The sequence below is a fragment of the Centruroides vittatus genome, unplaced genomic scaffold (genome assembly GCF_030686945.1).
Source record: "Centruroides vittatus isolate TY-2023 unplaced genomic scaffold, ASM3068694v2 scaffold_1167, whole genome shotgun sequence".
Classification (NCBI taxonomy): Eukaryota; Metazoa; Arthropoda; class Arachnida; order Scorpiones; family Buthidae; genus Centruroides; species Centruroides vittatus.
The window spans coordinates 84,625-99,439 of NW_027122671.1; the positions used below are offsets into that span (position 1 = coordinate 84,625).

The 14,815-nt window shown below is 29.5% G+C and overlaps 1 protein-coding gene, 1 long non-coding RNA gene and 1 pseudogene across 2 annotated transcripts; 1 reads left to right on the top strand and 2 right to left on the bottom strand.

Moving 5' to 3' along the window:
- Window positions 1–269: 269 nt before the first annotated feature.
- LOC136986719 (uncharacterized) lies at window positions 270–12,718 on the bottom strand. The gene is made up of 6 exons (XM_067284305.1): window positions 12,483–12,718; window positions 1,952–2,173; window positions 1,740–1,801; window positions 1,561–1,662; window positions 1,402–1,485; window positions 270–389 (listed from the first exon to the last, which is right to left on the bottom strand). Exons 2-6 carry the CDS (start codon window positions 2,076–2,078, stop codon window positions 306–308), a joined length of 459 nt encoding a protein of 152 aa, XP_067140406.1. The 5' UTR covers window positions 2,079–2,173; window positions 12,483–12,718; the 3' UTR covers window positions 270–305.
- LOC136986661 (general transcription factor II-I repeat domain-containing protein 2B pseudogene) lies at window positions 9,228–10,877 on the bottom strand (annotated as a pseudogene).
- Window positions 12,719–13,629: 911 nt separating the features above from the next.
- Window positions 13,630–14,431, top strand: LOC136986634 (uncharacterized). The gene is made up of 2 exons (XR_010882506.1): window positions 13,630–13,721; window positions 14,217–14,431. It is a non-coding gene; the product is annotated as an uncharacterized lncRNA (long non-coding RNA).
- The last annotated feature ends 384 nt before the right edge of the window (window positions 14,432–14,815 follow it).

The following is a 14,815-nucleotide window of genomic DNA, read 5'->3' on the forward strand; positions in this document are numbered from 1 at the left end:
GCCTGAAGTAATAAAACTTAAATAACTAGTATATAAGGCGGTTTCTGTTTATCGAAACAAAAATTACATTTTAAATTCAAAGATCTTTCAGTTAATATGTTTCAAAAAAATATTTTTAGATAATTATAATCGAAAAATTCCGAGTAGAGAAAATTACAATAGGAAAAAAAAATAAGTATTTTAAAAGTTTAAATTAAAATCTTGAAAAATTATTGAATAATTTCAAACAAATATTAATTTAAAATAAAAATTTATTCAAAAACCGGTTTGGAAATCTGATTTAAAATTCAATCATTAAAAACAATTTAGAGCAATACAAATTTCTGTTGATGTGGATGATCTAATGTTATTGATTTCTGTGAACGATTTTCTATTTGGTTGTAACATTTCTGGAAAAAAATAAATAATGTATTAATATAAGAAATAATCTAAATTACACAAGAAAGTTAAGTTAAAGTTAAAAAAGTTATTCTAGAACTCTTTAAATAAATTCTATTAATATTTTCAAAAAGATTTTTATGACTATATTATGTAAATTACTTCTTAATGTATCTTTTATAAAGAACAATTTAATACTGAGATGCGTTTTAAGATACTTGACAATACTTTTCAATATCAAAGATTTAAAGTTATTATTGAAATTGAAAGAGAACTGCAATACTAATTAATGATTTCTATCACTTGCTGTATTCAAACATTAAATTAAAAGAATTTCTTAATTATTAAAATAAACTTTAAACAGTCAAACAAAATTGTTCTCTTTTTGGTGTGGAAGTGCGAATAATTTCAGTATATTTTACTGTATTATTATTCTTTTCATTAGTATTTATTACACCTATATTTTCAGGTTAAAAAATTCTAATATAATTGAGTTTAAAAGCCTAATCGATAACTCTAATTTCAGGATTCTATTCACTTTATATTGAATAATTTAAAAAATATTAAATAAAAATGTTAAACAATTAACTTTACTTCATTAAATCATTAAAAAATCTAATAGCTTTTCATTGATACAAGAAAACACTTTTACAGTATTAGGGTATGTTTAAGTCCCGGACTCAACAACCAAAAATTTTTATTGTAAACATAAACATGATAAGTTCACTAAGTTTTACTCTGTGGATGTTTTACTAATAATACAGTGGATGGCTGGAAATGGGCGGAGGGGTGGTCCGCTCCGAGTTGCATTTTTGGCATTAAAATATTGTTTTAAATACTTTTTTAATAATAAGAAGAGTAAAATTATCCACTATTCCGAGAGATAACAGTTACAAGAATTATATGACTGGCATTTAGGTTTAATGTGTATTATGTATTTCTCGAACGAAGAACGGCGTTTGACATATAGATATAACTTACACATAGATACAGACTAATTAAACTGCATCAAGTAATACTTACGTTCAAAGTAGGATACAATTTCGGGTCGTCCAAACTTAAAGTATATTTAGCGGGAGCAAAACATTTAATAAATTTTGCATATACCTACAAATACAAATATTATTATTTCCTAAAGTTGACTAATAGCTATTATAACGTTTAGAAATTTAAACGAATTACTTGTGGCGCTGTTTGTCTGGCTTGGCAAATGAAATTGTTGATTTCTGCCATAGTTTGAAAGAATTTCAGTTGCTGAATACAGTTTTTGTAGAACTCCAACAACTAAATGCAACATAATATTAAAATTATTATTTGAAAATCGTATTTTAAAACAAAATGTTCACCTTTAGAGCACTTACAAGAAAATTCCTGTTTTCCATCAAGCAAAAATTAACGTCGGCCCTATCCTCCTCGCTCATGGCTGTAATAATTAAGGTAATAAAATAGTTTTAATATGAAGTTATTCCTTATATTTTAATTAAATTTCGATAGCGTTAAACAGAATATTACTCGAAAATGAATAAAATATCCAAATTGTCTAGAAAGTTTAATAAAATATTTTAAAACTTACCACAGTATCGTCCATTGGACTGTATAAGAGCTTTGTAAGGATCCGAAGGTCTAACATTTGGCTCGTGCCAACAAATAATTGGAGAAAAAGCAAAAGCAAATATAAATAACTCTAACATAAGCTTCATATTCGTTGATGTCTTTATTTCATCTGTTAAAAATTTCTGTGTTGTCGGCGTATTTATATGATTTTAACAGGTAGAACCTATAGCATGTTCCGTATCTAACAGGGATAATTAAATATTATACACGCTAAAAGGAAATAACATTAATTTTTTTTTTTATATTTTCGATTTTTATAGATATTGACATATTTTATCATCAAACATACGCTTTTAATAATTGATTCCAATTTATTTTAATTTGAAGAAATATTCCTGTAGACAAAATCATTCGAGTATTAAAATCGATCAATTAAAAAAAATTATATCAAAAGTAATTTGTTTTGTTCAGCGGAATTCAGCATATCCTTATTAATTAAAAGATCGTAAATGATTTTATATTTATTATCCTCTCGTGTACAAGTCGTTAAACCATTTAATCAAGATGTCAATATAACTGAATATTAACTATTTTTTTATATATATAATGTGTTCTTTTACCTTGTATAAGAATGCCTAAAGTAATATAAACACATAAATATCGCCGAATTCATCTAACAACGTATTCATTCTATTAATAATTTTAATAAAGGAAAATTTTCGTAAAAAATCTGTAATTAACTTAAAGTCAAGCTAATAAATCAAATCTTTAATAGCAAAAGTATGTTTAGATAAACTATAAATATATTAAAATTTATGTATTTCCGTAGAAAGGAATCGATTGAAAAACACTGTTTTTGGTTATATATACTGCAGTAAAAACATTTTTATTTACTTATAAAATTGAAAATAGAATAAAGAACTTTTAGTCTAATCGAAAATATTTTAAATAAATTGTCTTATCAAGTTATTGTCATTAGTTATTTTGTAGTTTTGGATTACAAACGTAGTTTTTTAGTTTTTTTCTTTTTTTGGAAATTCCCAAACTTTGAGAAATATAAGATATGTCGTGTTCGTTGATATAAACTTCGAGCTTGGGAAACGTTATAATAATACAAAAAATATTAAGTAAAATACATTGACTTTATTCTTCATAAACGTTTCGTTCGATGCAAGCATAGGCATATGAGTTGGAGGAGAAGCTTGACTCCTAAGTTTAGACAAAACAGTGGAGAAAATGCGGGCGAAGCAAAAACAAAGTACGTCAGATAAAAAAGCAAAATCTTTAATAAATTAACAGTGATGGCAAATTAAAAATCATTAAAAAATTTTGGTTAAATTATTCCCCTGTCTTACTAACAGTAATTCCCTCGTGTATAAGTGTCAAAAACGACATTTTCATAATTGCAACTGTCGAAAATAAATTACAAATTTATCTAATCGATCTCTAAAACAATATTTAAATAATAAAAAAAAATAGTAAAAAAAAAAGACGATGAACTGAGTTTAAAATTGTCAATCGAGTTCAAGAATTAGAAATAGGAATTTAATCTTAAAATAAAAGCAAATTACAACATATTTTCTTTTACGCATGTTTTTCATAAAATAAATAAATAAAACAAAAATTTGCTCTTACAAACATTTAAATATTTCTTATCAGATTACACACTATACAGCCTATACTAAAATTTTTTTTTTAACTTCAGATTCAAAGAGAACATTTAGAACGTGCTATCTTACTTATTGTCATAAATACTCGTACAAATTTACATTAAATAAAAACTAGTACAACGTAAATTTTAAGGAAAATCATGTTAGAATTAAACATTGTTATTAATCGTCGCTTTACAGCACTTAATAGTTGTTACGCCGTTGATGCTATAACGATTTGATTCAAAATATTTTACCGATTTTGATGAAAACATTTCCCCTAACTTACCGTTTTTTAAATTTCATAATATTTTAATAATAATTTGTAAATACACTTAATCTTCTATTCAAGATATGTTTAAAATCATTAAATATGTTAATGGACCATGTTTCAGAAACATTTAATTACCATAAATTTCATTTATATCGCTTAGTTTTATGAAAAGTTTAAACATACAACATATATATACGTTTTGAAATCCTCTGAACTCAAAAAACTCAAAAATAAACAGGAAAAATTCAGTGGATATGTGTGTGTTGACATCTATTATGTTTAATGTTTTCAGGATGGAGTGAAGATTAAAAAACGAAATTTGGCATTGTTACTTGTATATATTGATGCTGTTAAATTTTGGTGGTTAGAGATCGGAGGGGTGGTGAGATTGGGCGTCATGTGTCATATCTCGAGAGGGGAATAGTACTTAATATAAATTTTACTAGTTATTAGCATAAAATTTGTTTTTTTAAATATAAAACTCGTCTATACCCTGAAAATTACGCTTTTTGTCATTTTGTAATAATTAATAATATAAAAAGTGTCATATCGTGACATCCGAGACTGTTGGCTCACTTTTTTCCAGACTCTAATGACAAGAAGAAAGTCTGTGTTGATGAGTTTTAAATGTTTTTTATTGGGATGTAGAATAATAACTATTTAATTTTAATACAGTGGAACCTCGGTATACGACCTTAATCCGTTCCTGATGTTTGGACTTATACCGAATAGGACGTATACCAAACCAACCTTTCCCATAAGAAGTAATGTAAAAATTGATTAATTCCTTCTCACGTAAAAAAAAACCTCTTGATACGATATATTAATGGGGTTGTAAAATAATTTAAACACTGTTTGAGCACATTAATGAAGAAATAAATTTTATTATAGATTTTTAAAGTTATTACAGTATATTGTATAGGTACTCCTCACTTTACGACCTATCTGCTTAACGACCAATCGAGTTTCGACCTGCAATTCGGGGAATCCCTTTCTCAGCTTGAGTGTCGGTCAGTGGCGAATGGTGACATGCGCACTAAGCGTACTATAATAGTCTTTTTATAAATAAATTTGAAGTTTGTTGCATCATTTGTATAATTTTACAACGATCCTATATTCCCGGCGCAAGCTCCTCGCTTATCGACCAATTCGCTTAACGACATAGTCGTCGGAACGGAACTCGGTCGTAAAGTGAGGAGTACCTGTATTATATTATTTAAATCATTAAATCAAAATCAAATCAAATCAAACCCTCCTTAATACTAATAATCTGTTTAGAAATTGATTAAACCCCTTTCGCAACGTTAGCAGATTTAATAATGTCTTTATTTTTCACGATTGCCGATATCGTCGTTCTCGGAATACGGTTTGCAACAGTTAAATCTCGAACACCCACGCCACTTTCATATTTCTCAACAATCTCTTTTTTCATTCCATTGTGATTCTAGTAATTTTTTTAGTTTTCTGTTGCTTTTCATTCGCCTTTTTGCAATTCATGATTAATAAAAATAATAAAATTTTACTTACAAATTAAAATCAGAAAAAATTTAACAAAGTTATAAACCGTGGGATAGCAAACGTCTAGTCTGGTCTAGTACACCGATTGTGCTACTTGTTCATAGATGGCGCGTATAATTGAATTAAGTCGTATATCGAACAAAAGTCATATACCGAGCAAAATTTGTTTCGTCGAAACAGGACGTATTCTAAAGCAGACGTATACCGACGTTTCACTGTATTTTTACTTATTACTTGAGTAGAATCTAACAAAGTCCTTTACAAAGTTCTCTCCGACAAAGTGTGGAAGACCTCCGCTGAGTCGAAGTAAATCAAGTAACATGAAAGAGCAAATAACAGAGAGCAACGTTCTTCTAACATCAAACTAATAACTTATTTCAATTTACCTATGAATAAAAATAAAGGCTTACAAAGTTCACCGAAAATTTCAGGTGAATCAAACGTATTAAGTTGCACTGTACACTGAAAACTAACGCAAATGAAACTATATACTTCGATGGCAGACTTATGGAATAAAACATCAGATTTAATTAATTAACAACTCCAATGAGAAATTAGCTAATCAAATGGCTTCTGTAAGAGATGATCTAGATTCAATACTATTAAAATAACAGAAAGATGGGCAACTTCCGAAAGACTTTATAAATTAAATATATTTAAAGACTACTTAGCAGAAATATTCCAGCTAGGACACCAATTGGACTAGTGGAGGAATATGCTTGTTATTAAAAAAGAATTTATATAAAATTCTTCAAATAAAAAAAAAATCTGATAATTTTATAATGTTATTAAGCAAATATATTACAAAATATAAATCAGCAATGTTTTAGATAATGTGTCTATTATAAATTAAAAAAAAAAAACCTGAGAGAAATTAATGGATTTCAATGTATCGAAAAGATCGATTGAAGTTTGACGCAACTTCGCCCAAAGACTTAACATTACGAAATTTGTTCTTGTATATCTCCGGTCACGGGTCCAATTTTAAAATATTGTTTACGTCATGACCTAGACCGAGGTGGATTCTATTTGTATGCAAAAAATGATTCAAATCAGTTAAGCGGTTTCAGAGGAGTTAACCGTCATATAAACGTCAAAGTCATCCTTAATTAAGTGAACTTTTCCTTGCTATGCTCAATAATAGACTTTGCTGCATGTTCGATAAAAACGAAATCTGCAATGTGATATATTGCTAGTTTAATTTAAAGAACTTGCCGAATAAGTCCGCATTTTAAGACAAAACGGAACTTTTTTGACTGCACGAAGAATATGCTAGTTCAAATAATATTCAATAAGAAATTATAGATATAGCGTGGACTTGCTCGATAAACTTCTACACAAATTTATTTTTGAGGGATTGAGAATTGTTATTCAAAATGAAATTTTCACTTAGAACAATATAATTGAAAAAGTAATAATGCAATATGACAAAGAAGTTGGTAACGATAAATTTGTATCGTATTCGTTAATTTGTTCACGGTAAATACCAGTGTAAAGGTCGCTTTTAGGGTCCTGAGTCGAAAAGCCGCACGACAGGATAATTAGTCCCACCTGGCGCTGGGACCATAAACGGCCGGAAGAATCAAAGGAGTAGCGTCTCCGCTTAAGGGTCATGTGTTGGCCACGTGCCGACCGGCTTGGGAAAAAAATGTAAATAAAGCACGGACGCAAATGTAAGCTACGTCGTCGGGAAATAGGGCGGACGTCTTCGGAAGCTCCCAGGGGAAAAGAAGAATCTGATTGGCCGCAAGTTGTCGTGGTAGAATCCCTTAAATTGTAAGGGATACGCGAGAAACGGGGAGAAGGGCAAGAGACTGTTAACACGGTAGTTTCAGGCACTTGGACAGCCCGCTGAGCGTAGAGAGAGTGTTCTCCTCTGACAACGATCTCAGGGACGGGTAAGTGCGGAGACTGGACAGGCCGTGTAGTTGAGCCAACTCCACGAACCGACCGGAGTTTCCCGAGAGGCCAATAGTCCCCAACAGACAAGCTGACGTGAGACACCACACCTGTGTTGAATAGTGTACATAATGTTGTCAAATTTGTACATCCTGTAAATATTTGTTGTGTAAATAAACTGTATATATTCACTTGCTGAGTGTGGAGGTGTAGCTTTCCTCGAACCATTGTACGGACGTTCTCGAGTAGTAAAGACCAACTCGAGAAGGAATTTCGTAAAGATCGTAACGGCTTAATAAGGATCTTCACTACCAGCATAAAGCTATGTTAAGGTTCCGAATTTCTTAGAATTAGTATGTGTCTGAACCACAACAGGTTTAGCATCGTCCACGAAGAATCAATTGAAAATGTTTAATTCACTATCACAAATTATGAATGAAATTGTATTTCATTTTCAAATTCCCATGGATAAGAATGAATAATATTAACTATGTTTTTATTTTATATTATAATAATACTGAACATTTCTCAAAATTCACATAGTAAAATATTTAATTGAATTTTTTTGTGGCCGAAAGTTAATACAGTAGACCCCCCTATAACACGGTAGATAAGTTCCGTGTTATAGGGGGGTCTATTGTAATTTATAAAAAGAAAAAATCTAATCAAATCAACTAAGCTTTAGAGCTTTAAGTATTCTTTATTATTTTTATTATAAGTCAAATAACTCTTTCAAATATTTATTTGATACTGATCGTCTTAAAACAGTCATTTTTTAGAAATTCTCTGCATTATTCATTTACTAAATTAGGCATTCAATGCAGAAATTCTCTGAATTAAGGGTCTAGTCGAAATAACATATTTGTTACGCTTTGTTCTAATTTAATGCGAAATATTTAGATATTGTATTGGAATTAATTATTTCATGGAAAGTGTAGATAACTCATATAAGGAAATATGATATGATTTAATTTGTTTCCAGTGAACTTTTTTTTTAATCATAATTTCAGTTAAATTTAGTTTTAAATTCTAAACTCATAATGTTAGACTAGTTCAACGACCTTATCGTTGGATAACTATCTCTGATAAATACGTAATTTATTCTTGATATTTCCAATACAATATTAAGAACTAAGAATTAAAGTCGATGTATTTTAATAATAAACAACGCTTTTAGCCCACGACTATAAATTGGATAGAGTTAGATAACCTAAATAAATAGAACTTAACAGAGTTATGTATAATCATAATTGATAAAGAAATCAATAAAATTCGAGGTATAATAGTTACCAAAGATATGTGGATGACTGTTTCATCATCTACGATAAAAGCATACTAGATATTGAATCTTTCGTTTATGAAATTAATTTAATAAATAAAAATGTTCAATTCCAATGTGAAAAAGAAGGAAATAATAGACTGGATTATTTAGAACTTACTATAGTTAGATTAAATAGTAAATTATTATTTAAAAAGTATGTTAAAGATTGTGCTACCGGTAAAGTTATACACTTCAAATCTGATATACCTTTATATAAAAAAAAGAACACCTTATCAAATGTATATCAACAAAATTAAAGAGAGAACAACCTTGCAAAATGATCAAAAAATAGAAATACAAAATATAATAAGAATGTTTAGCTTAAATAATTACCCTAGAACAGGGATGGGCAACCTTTTTCTATGTAAGGGCCACGTTTGAAACTTCTGAATTGACGCGGGCCGCACATAAGAAAAAATAAAAAATACGGGTAAATCACAAATATTTATTCATAATGTAACATAGGTATACTGTACTTAATGTGACTGCTGGAATTGATGCGAATGTAATATATCAGATATATTTGGCTGAATATTTGTCATCGCTAATTTTAAATTATTTTTTAGATGAGAGTCTGTTAGCCGATTTCTTGTTTTACTTTTTACTAAATTCATTGCGGAAAAAAACTGTTCGCTTATTCTGTACCGTAAGTTGTACAAAATAAGGACAGAATTTTTGCCGCATACTTTCTTAAGTTAGGAAATTGATTTTCTTTGATAAAAGTTTTATAAAAATCTACCAAATTTTTTTCTTTAAAAGTATCTTTCAAATCTAAATTACTTTGCAAGTCTATTAACTCCAATTGAAGTTCATTTGGTACGTTTTCTATGTTTACTGAAAAAGGTGCCGTAATTATTCGTATTTCGTTTTCTCGGCTAAGAAATTTTTCGAATCTGTTTTTAAATTCTTGTTCTAGTTCTTCGACTTTCTCTGCATATTTAAAATAATTTTTAGGTTCGGTGCGTTGTAATAAAGTGGGGAAAAAGTGACAATTTTTGTTACGCAATTGCGTGCTCCATAATTTGAGCTTGGATATAAATGCTTTTATAAATGTTATAAATTCAGATATGATAAGATTTTTTCCTTGCATTTTTATATTTAATTCTGACAAATGCGTTGTAATATCGACAAAAAACGCAAGATCTGTCAGCCATTCGCAGTCTGAAAGTTCTTTAACAGGTTTTCCTTTCATTTCCATAAATAATTTTATTTCTGGTAAGAGATTGTAAAATCTTTGTAAAACTGAAGATTTGCTTAACCATCTGACGTCAGTAAAATAAACAACGTCATTATTTTCAGCATCAATATCAGACAAAAATTCTTTAAACTGACGATGGTTCAATGCACGACCTCTCAGAAAGTTCACTGTGGATACTACTATATCCATAACATGTTCCATATTAATTTTCTTAGCGCATAAATTCTCCACGTGCAAAACACAATGGCAAATAAATAAATCATTTGGATTTTCGTTTTGTGCTAATTTATTCGAGAGAATACCAATTAAACCGCGTCGCTCTCCTCTGAAAGACTGGGCGCCATCAGTTGTAATTCCACTCAGTTTTAATAGTGAGAGTTCATTTTTTTCTAAGGTTTTTTCAAAAGCCCCGTACATAATTTCTCCTGTAGTATTTCCTTTTAGCCCAACTAAATCTAAAAAGTCTTCAGTAATGTTTAATTCTGAATCAACGCCTCGAATGAAAATTGCAAGTTGAACCGTATCTGTTATGTCGGTGGATTCATCCAAACAAATGGAAAAATATTCAAAGGCTTTTACTCGTTTTTTTAATGATTCGTCAACATTATCTGCTATTTCATCGATTCTTCTCGCAACTGTTCGTCGAGATAAACTAATATTAGCAAAAATCTTCTTCTGATCAGGACATATAATTTCAACTGCTTTTTCAATACATTGCTTTATAAACATTCCATCAGAATAACAATGAAGAGTTTTTGCCAATAGATTACAAATTTCATAACTGGCTTTTGTAACGGATTCAGATTCATTATTTGTTTTCATTAAGAATGCTTGCTGGGAGGTTACGGCTTTCATCAGTTTTTCCACTTTCTGTTTTCTTAAGTCTCCAGTAAACTGATCGTATTTATTGGAATGTTTAGTGGTGTAATGCCTTTTAACGTTATATTCCTTAAAAACTGCAGTACTTTCCGAACAAATTAAACAAACAAGATTTTTTTTATAATGAATGAAAAAGTAATCATATTTCCACGACTCATTATAAATTCGATTTTCATCTTCAATTTTTCTTTTCTTTCTTGTTGACATCTATAAATTGAGGATAAATAAAATGAATAAAATACTGCACTAATAAATATAGTAAAAGCTCGATGTAACAAACTACTATGGAATTGAAGATATTGGTTCATCACAATAAAAGTCCATTTTATCGCGATAACTCATTACTACGGACTCGTCCGTTATATCAAACAGTATATTATTATATAGTAGAATCACGTTAGAACGGATCTTGATTAAATTGATTTTCAACTTTAGACTAATTACCACCTGTATCAAAATTGTCTACATAAAAAAAAATTGTTAGATTAAAGCGAAAAACGAAGAGTAAAAACGGCTACTACTGCTGTACTTTTCTTAATTTAAAATGTTACCCTATTACGCAGCCTAAATTATATCAGACAAAGTAAAAGACTTTTTATTTTTAGTAGAACTGTCATATTTAAGAAAAGTCTGTTATTTTTCTCTCGCTATCGAAATGTCTGAAGTTGTCTATTTATTTCGTGACATTTCTTTACTAACTTCATCTTGATATTTTCCATCTTAAATCTAACGAAATATATCTATTTTTGGTATTAAATCTAAAGCATATCGTCTTCTTTTATGATCCATATCTTCGCTTTACAAACAAATCCGCGACGCATCACTCATAGCGAAATGAAACCAAAACTGAACAATGCTAGGCTGCAATTTTTAATCACATTTTTAATTAATCTAATTTTTAAGATATATGTTCTCCGCCTCAAATTAGTAGTGACTTTTCCCGTACAGCATACTTTTCCTAGCAATAGAGTCGTGCCGGTCATTTATCTAACTCCTTTCAGGGGAAATTTTTGAATTGAAATAACGTGACTTGGGTTTTGGAAGTTCGGTAAATAGTTAATTGGGGCCTCCTGCCCCTAGTTTAAGGAAAGACAGATAGACGGACGACAGTGGGAATTTATAGATTTGCAAATTTTTCAAATTGCAGTCCAAAAACAAGTCGATCAGAAAACGAAACCAAAACTGCAAGTATGGTGAAAATCTACACCGAAAAAATGATTAAAATAAACTTTTTATTAATTTTGTGTTTACTTTTGTCAAATAAAATGAATAAAACTACGACTATGGTGAAATAACTAGTCACTTCTCGACTTACGACGGGGTTCGATTCCGCAACTTCGGACGAGGTGATCGTAACTCGAGAAGTGACTGTAAAACAATGACTTGACTAAAAAGTCCTTAATAACCATGGTCTGCGAGGACTAAAAAATAATCCGAAGTAGCAGGAGTCCGTTACAGGGAATGAGTTTATTTTTTTAATAATATATTTTCTTTTACTTTTGGCCAGACCGTCCGTTATATCGAGCTTTTATTGTACAAAACCATGTGAGAACCTCAAGGTCAGTTTTAGCATTGAAAATAATGCGAAGTTGAAACGTTTTCATATGTGGGTTTTGTATTTATTACTGTCCAGTTCTAAGTCTAAATTGTTCTTAAAATATTAATAATTCTCTAGTTCAAATATTTTTAATTTCAATTTTGGAAATTAATAGTAACATTTATTATTAAACAGAAATTCTAACTTGTATATTTAAAATTCGAAATTCCACATTAAAAATTCTATTTCCGTAAAATTTCAAATATTTAACATACCTTTTTCTATAATTCGGATAAACCACAGTAGATTAATAGTAAAAATGTAGAAAATACCAAAAAATTAAATGCAACGATACAAAGCGTTGGTAAAACTTTACAGCTCAATATGAAGTATCGAGTGAAGTCGGGTTAAATTACCATATACCTTGCAATTAGAGTTGGCCCTCGGATTGGTTTATTTTTGAGTCTTTAAGGGGCAATAGAATTGTTTACGAATGCATATTACTCCCTCGAGCTTCATTTAGTCTTGAAAAAGGGTCAAGCGCGTATGGACAGTCTACGAAAGTATACGTGCATTTGTAAACAATTGTAGCACCCCTTAAAAACGCAAAAATGAATCAACCCAAGGGCCGTCTCTAGCTGCGTCGAATATATATACGAAGCGGGTTCTTGGTATTTAGTACGATTACAGACGAGTAGATGTTAGTATTTTAAATTTTTATTTTATAGACCGTTATATTGTTTTGTAATATTTTGTGCGACGCGGGTCGCAGGTTGCCCATCCCTGCCCTAGAACATAATTGTTTAAGTGGTTAGAATCAAGTAAAAAGAAAAAAGAAAATGTCACATTAAATAGACAACCGGAAGTTGTCAAGACCTTGTATCTAAAAATGGAATATGTTTTCGGTGTTTTTGAAAAATTAAAAAATGAATTTAAAAAATTAGGTATTACTTTAGTACCAAACCATACAAGAACCATAGCTAAAATGATCAACATTAATTATGAAAATAATGAACATAATGATTTAGAAAAAGATAATGTAGTTTATTCATTAGATTGTAGTTATTCACATAAAAAATGATACATTGGTGAAACTGGAAGAAAATTAAAGACAAGAATTAAAGAACATATATATGCCATTAGAAACAATTCGATATCATCATCAGTAGCACAACATTGCAATGCCGAAAGCTGTGAAATTTTAAAAGATAGTATCAAGAATATTCTATCAGAAAACAATCAATTAAAAAGAAGACTACAGGAACACGTAGAAATTCTGAAAATACAGGAAGATATCAGAATTAATAACAACGTGGGACTAAAGCCACATGAGAAATGGATTGACATCCTTTTTACATAACCTGAAAACAGATGCTGACCAGATGTGGGTGTACAGTCACATCACTTGGTAAAATGTATTGTAACAAAGCAGTTGACTTCACACAGCTTCATGGACCAGGTGTATTATGTATATGTTTTTGCTTAAAGTTTAGAAACCAATTATATCAATAATAGTAAGTTCTTTGTTAGTTTTCCTCCCGTTATGTTTTTAATATAATTAAACAATATTTATTATTAATAATTGAACAGTCTACCAGAATTTGGAAAATGTGGGAGAAAATAAGGCATTTACTGGTCCCAAATAATATCATATATCTCATTGTCATTGTATTAAAATTTATGGTTGATTGTTATAGTTCTGTAGTATATGAGTTACATTAAATACCCATATACGATGTATTTTCCTGTTTCAGTTGACTCATTCTTTTCTAATCTGTTGTATACTAATACCTTTCTCCCTCATCAGTAGTTAAATTTTTATATCTTTTGAATTAAACAGTTTCCTGTTAGATTTTCTCATGCATTTTCCCATTTCTTCTGAAAATACATTTAATATATGAATGTAAAAAAAAAACTTGATATAAAAGCACTGTAAGTTCATTAAAATTAGAGAATAAATTTATGTTTCATATGTAAGTTAATATCTGTATCGAGATTTTCTTTAAAAGTTCTAGATCACTAGGAGGCAACGAAAAAAAGGCACGAAGGGAAGAGCGAAGGAAAGTGAGCTGTCCGCAATAACAAGGAGAAAGAATTAACACCACAATCTCACAATACGTAAGTCATACACATCAAGTTGTTTTGCCAAACAAATTGGTTTTTTATGATGTGCTAAGTAAAGTGTAGTTTTGAATGAAAGAATTAAAGCAATAGGCCAGTAAGAGTACTTTAGTATTGGATAAGAGTATAAAAACAATTATACCATTCATTATTGCTATATTTTCATCTATAAAAATATTTGTTTTATATTCCAATGATTAGCCAATGAATTGATTATCATAAAACTGTAGGTTAAATATATCGATATCTCTAATAATTAATTCATAAAAAATAAATAAATAAGTATATAAATTAACTTATGCTATCTTTATACACGTCGTAATATTTAATTTTCCTGGTAATATAAAAAAAACCTACTTTAATGCGCGCATGTTAAGAGATAACTCATAACACGTGTATGTAACAAACGAAACAAAATTATCAATGATTATTGACATTACGCTGGAGTTATTTATATTCACCATTGCTTTTTTTAAGCTATTAATTG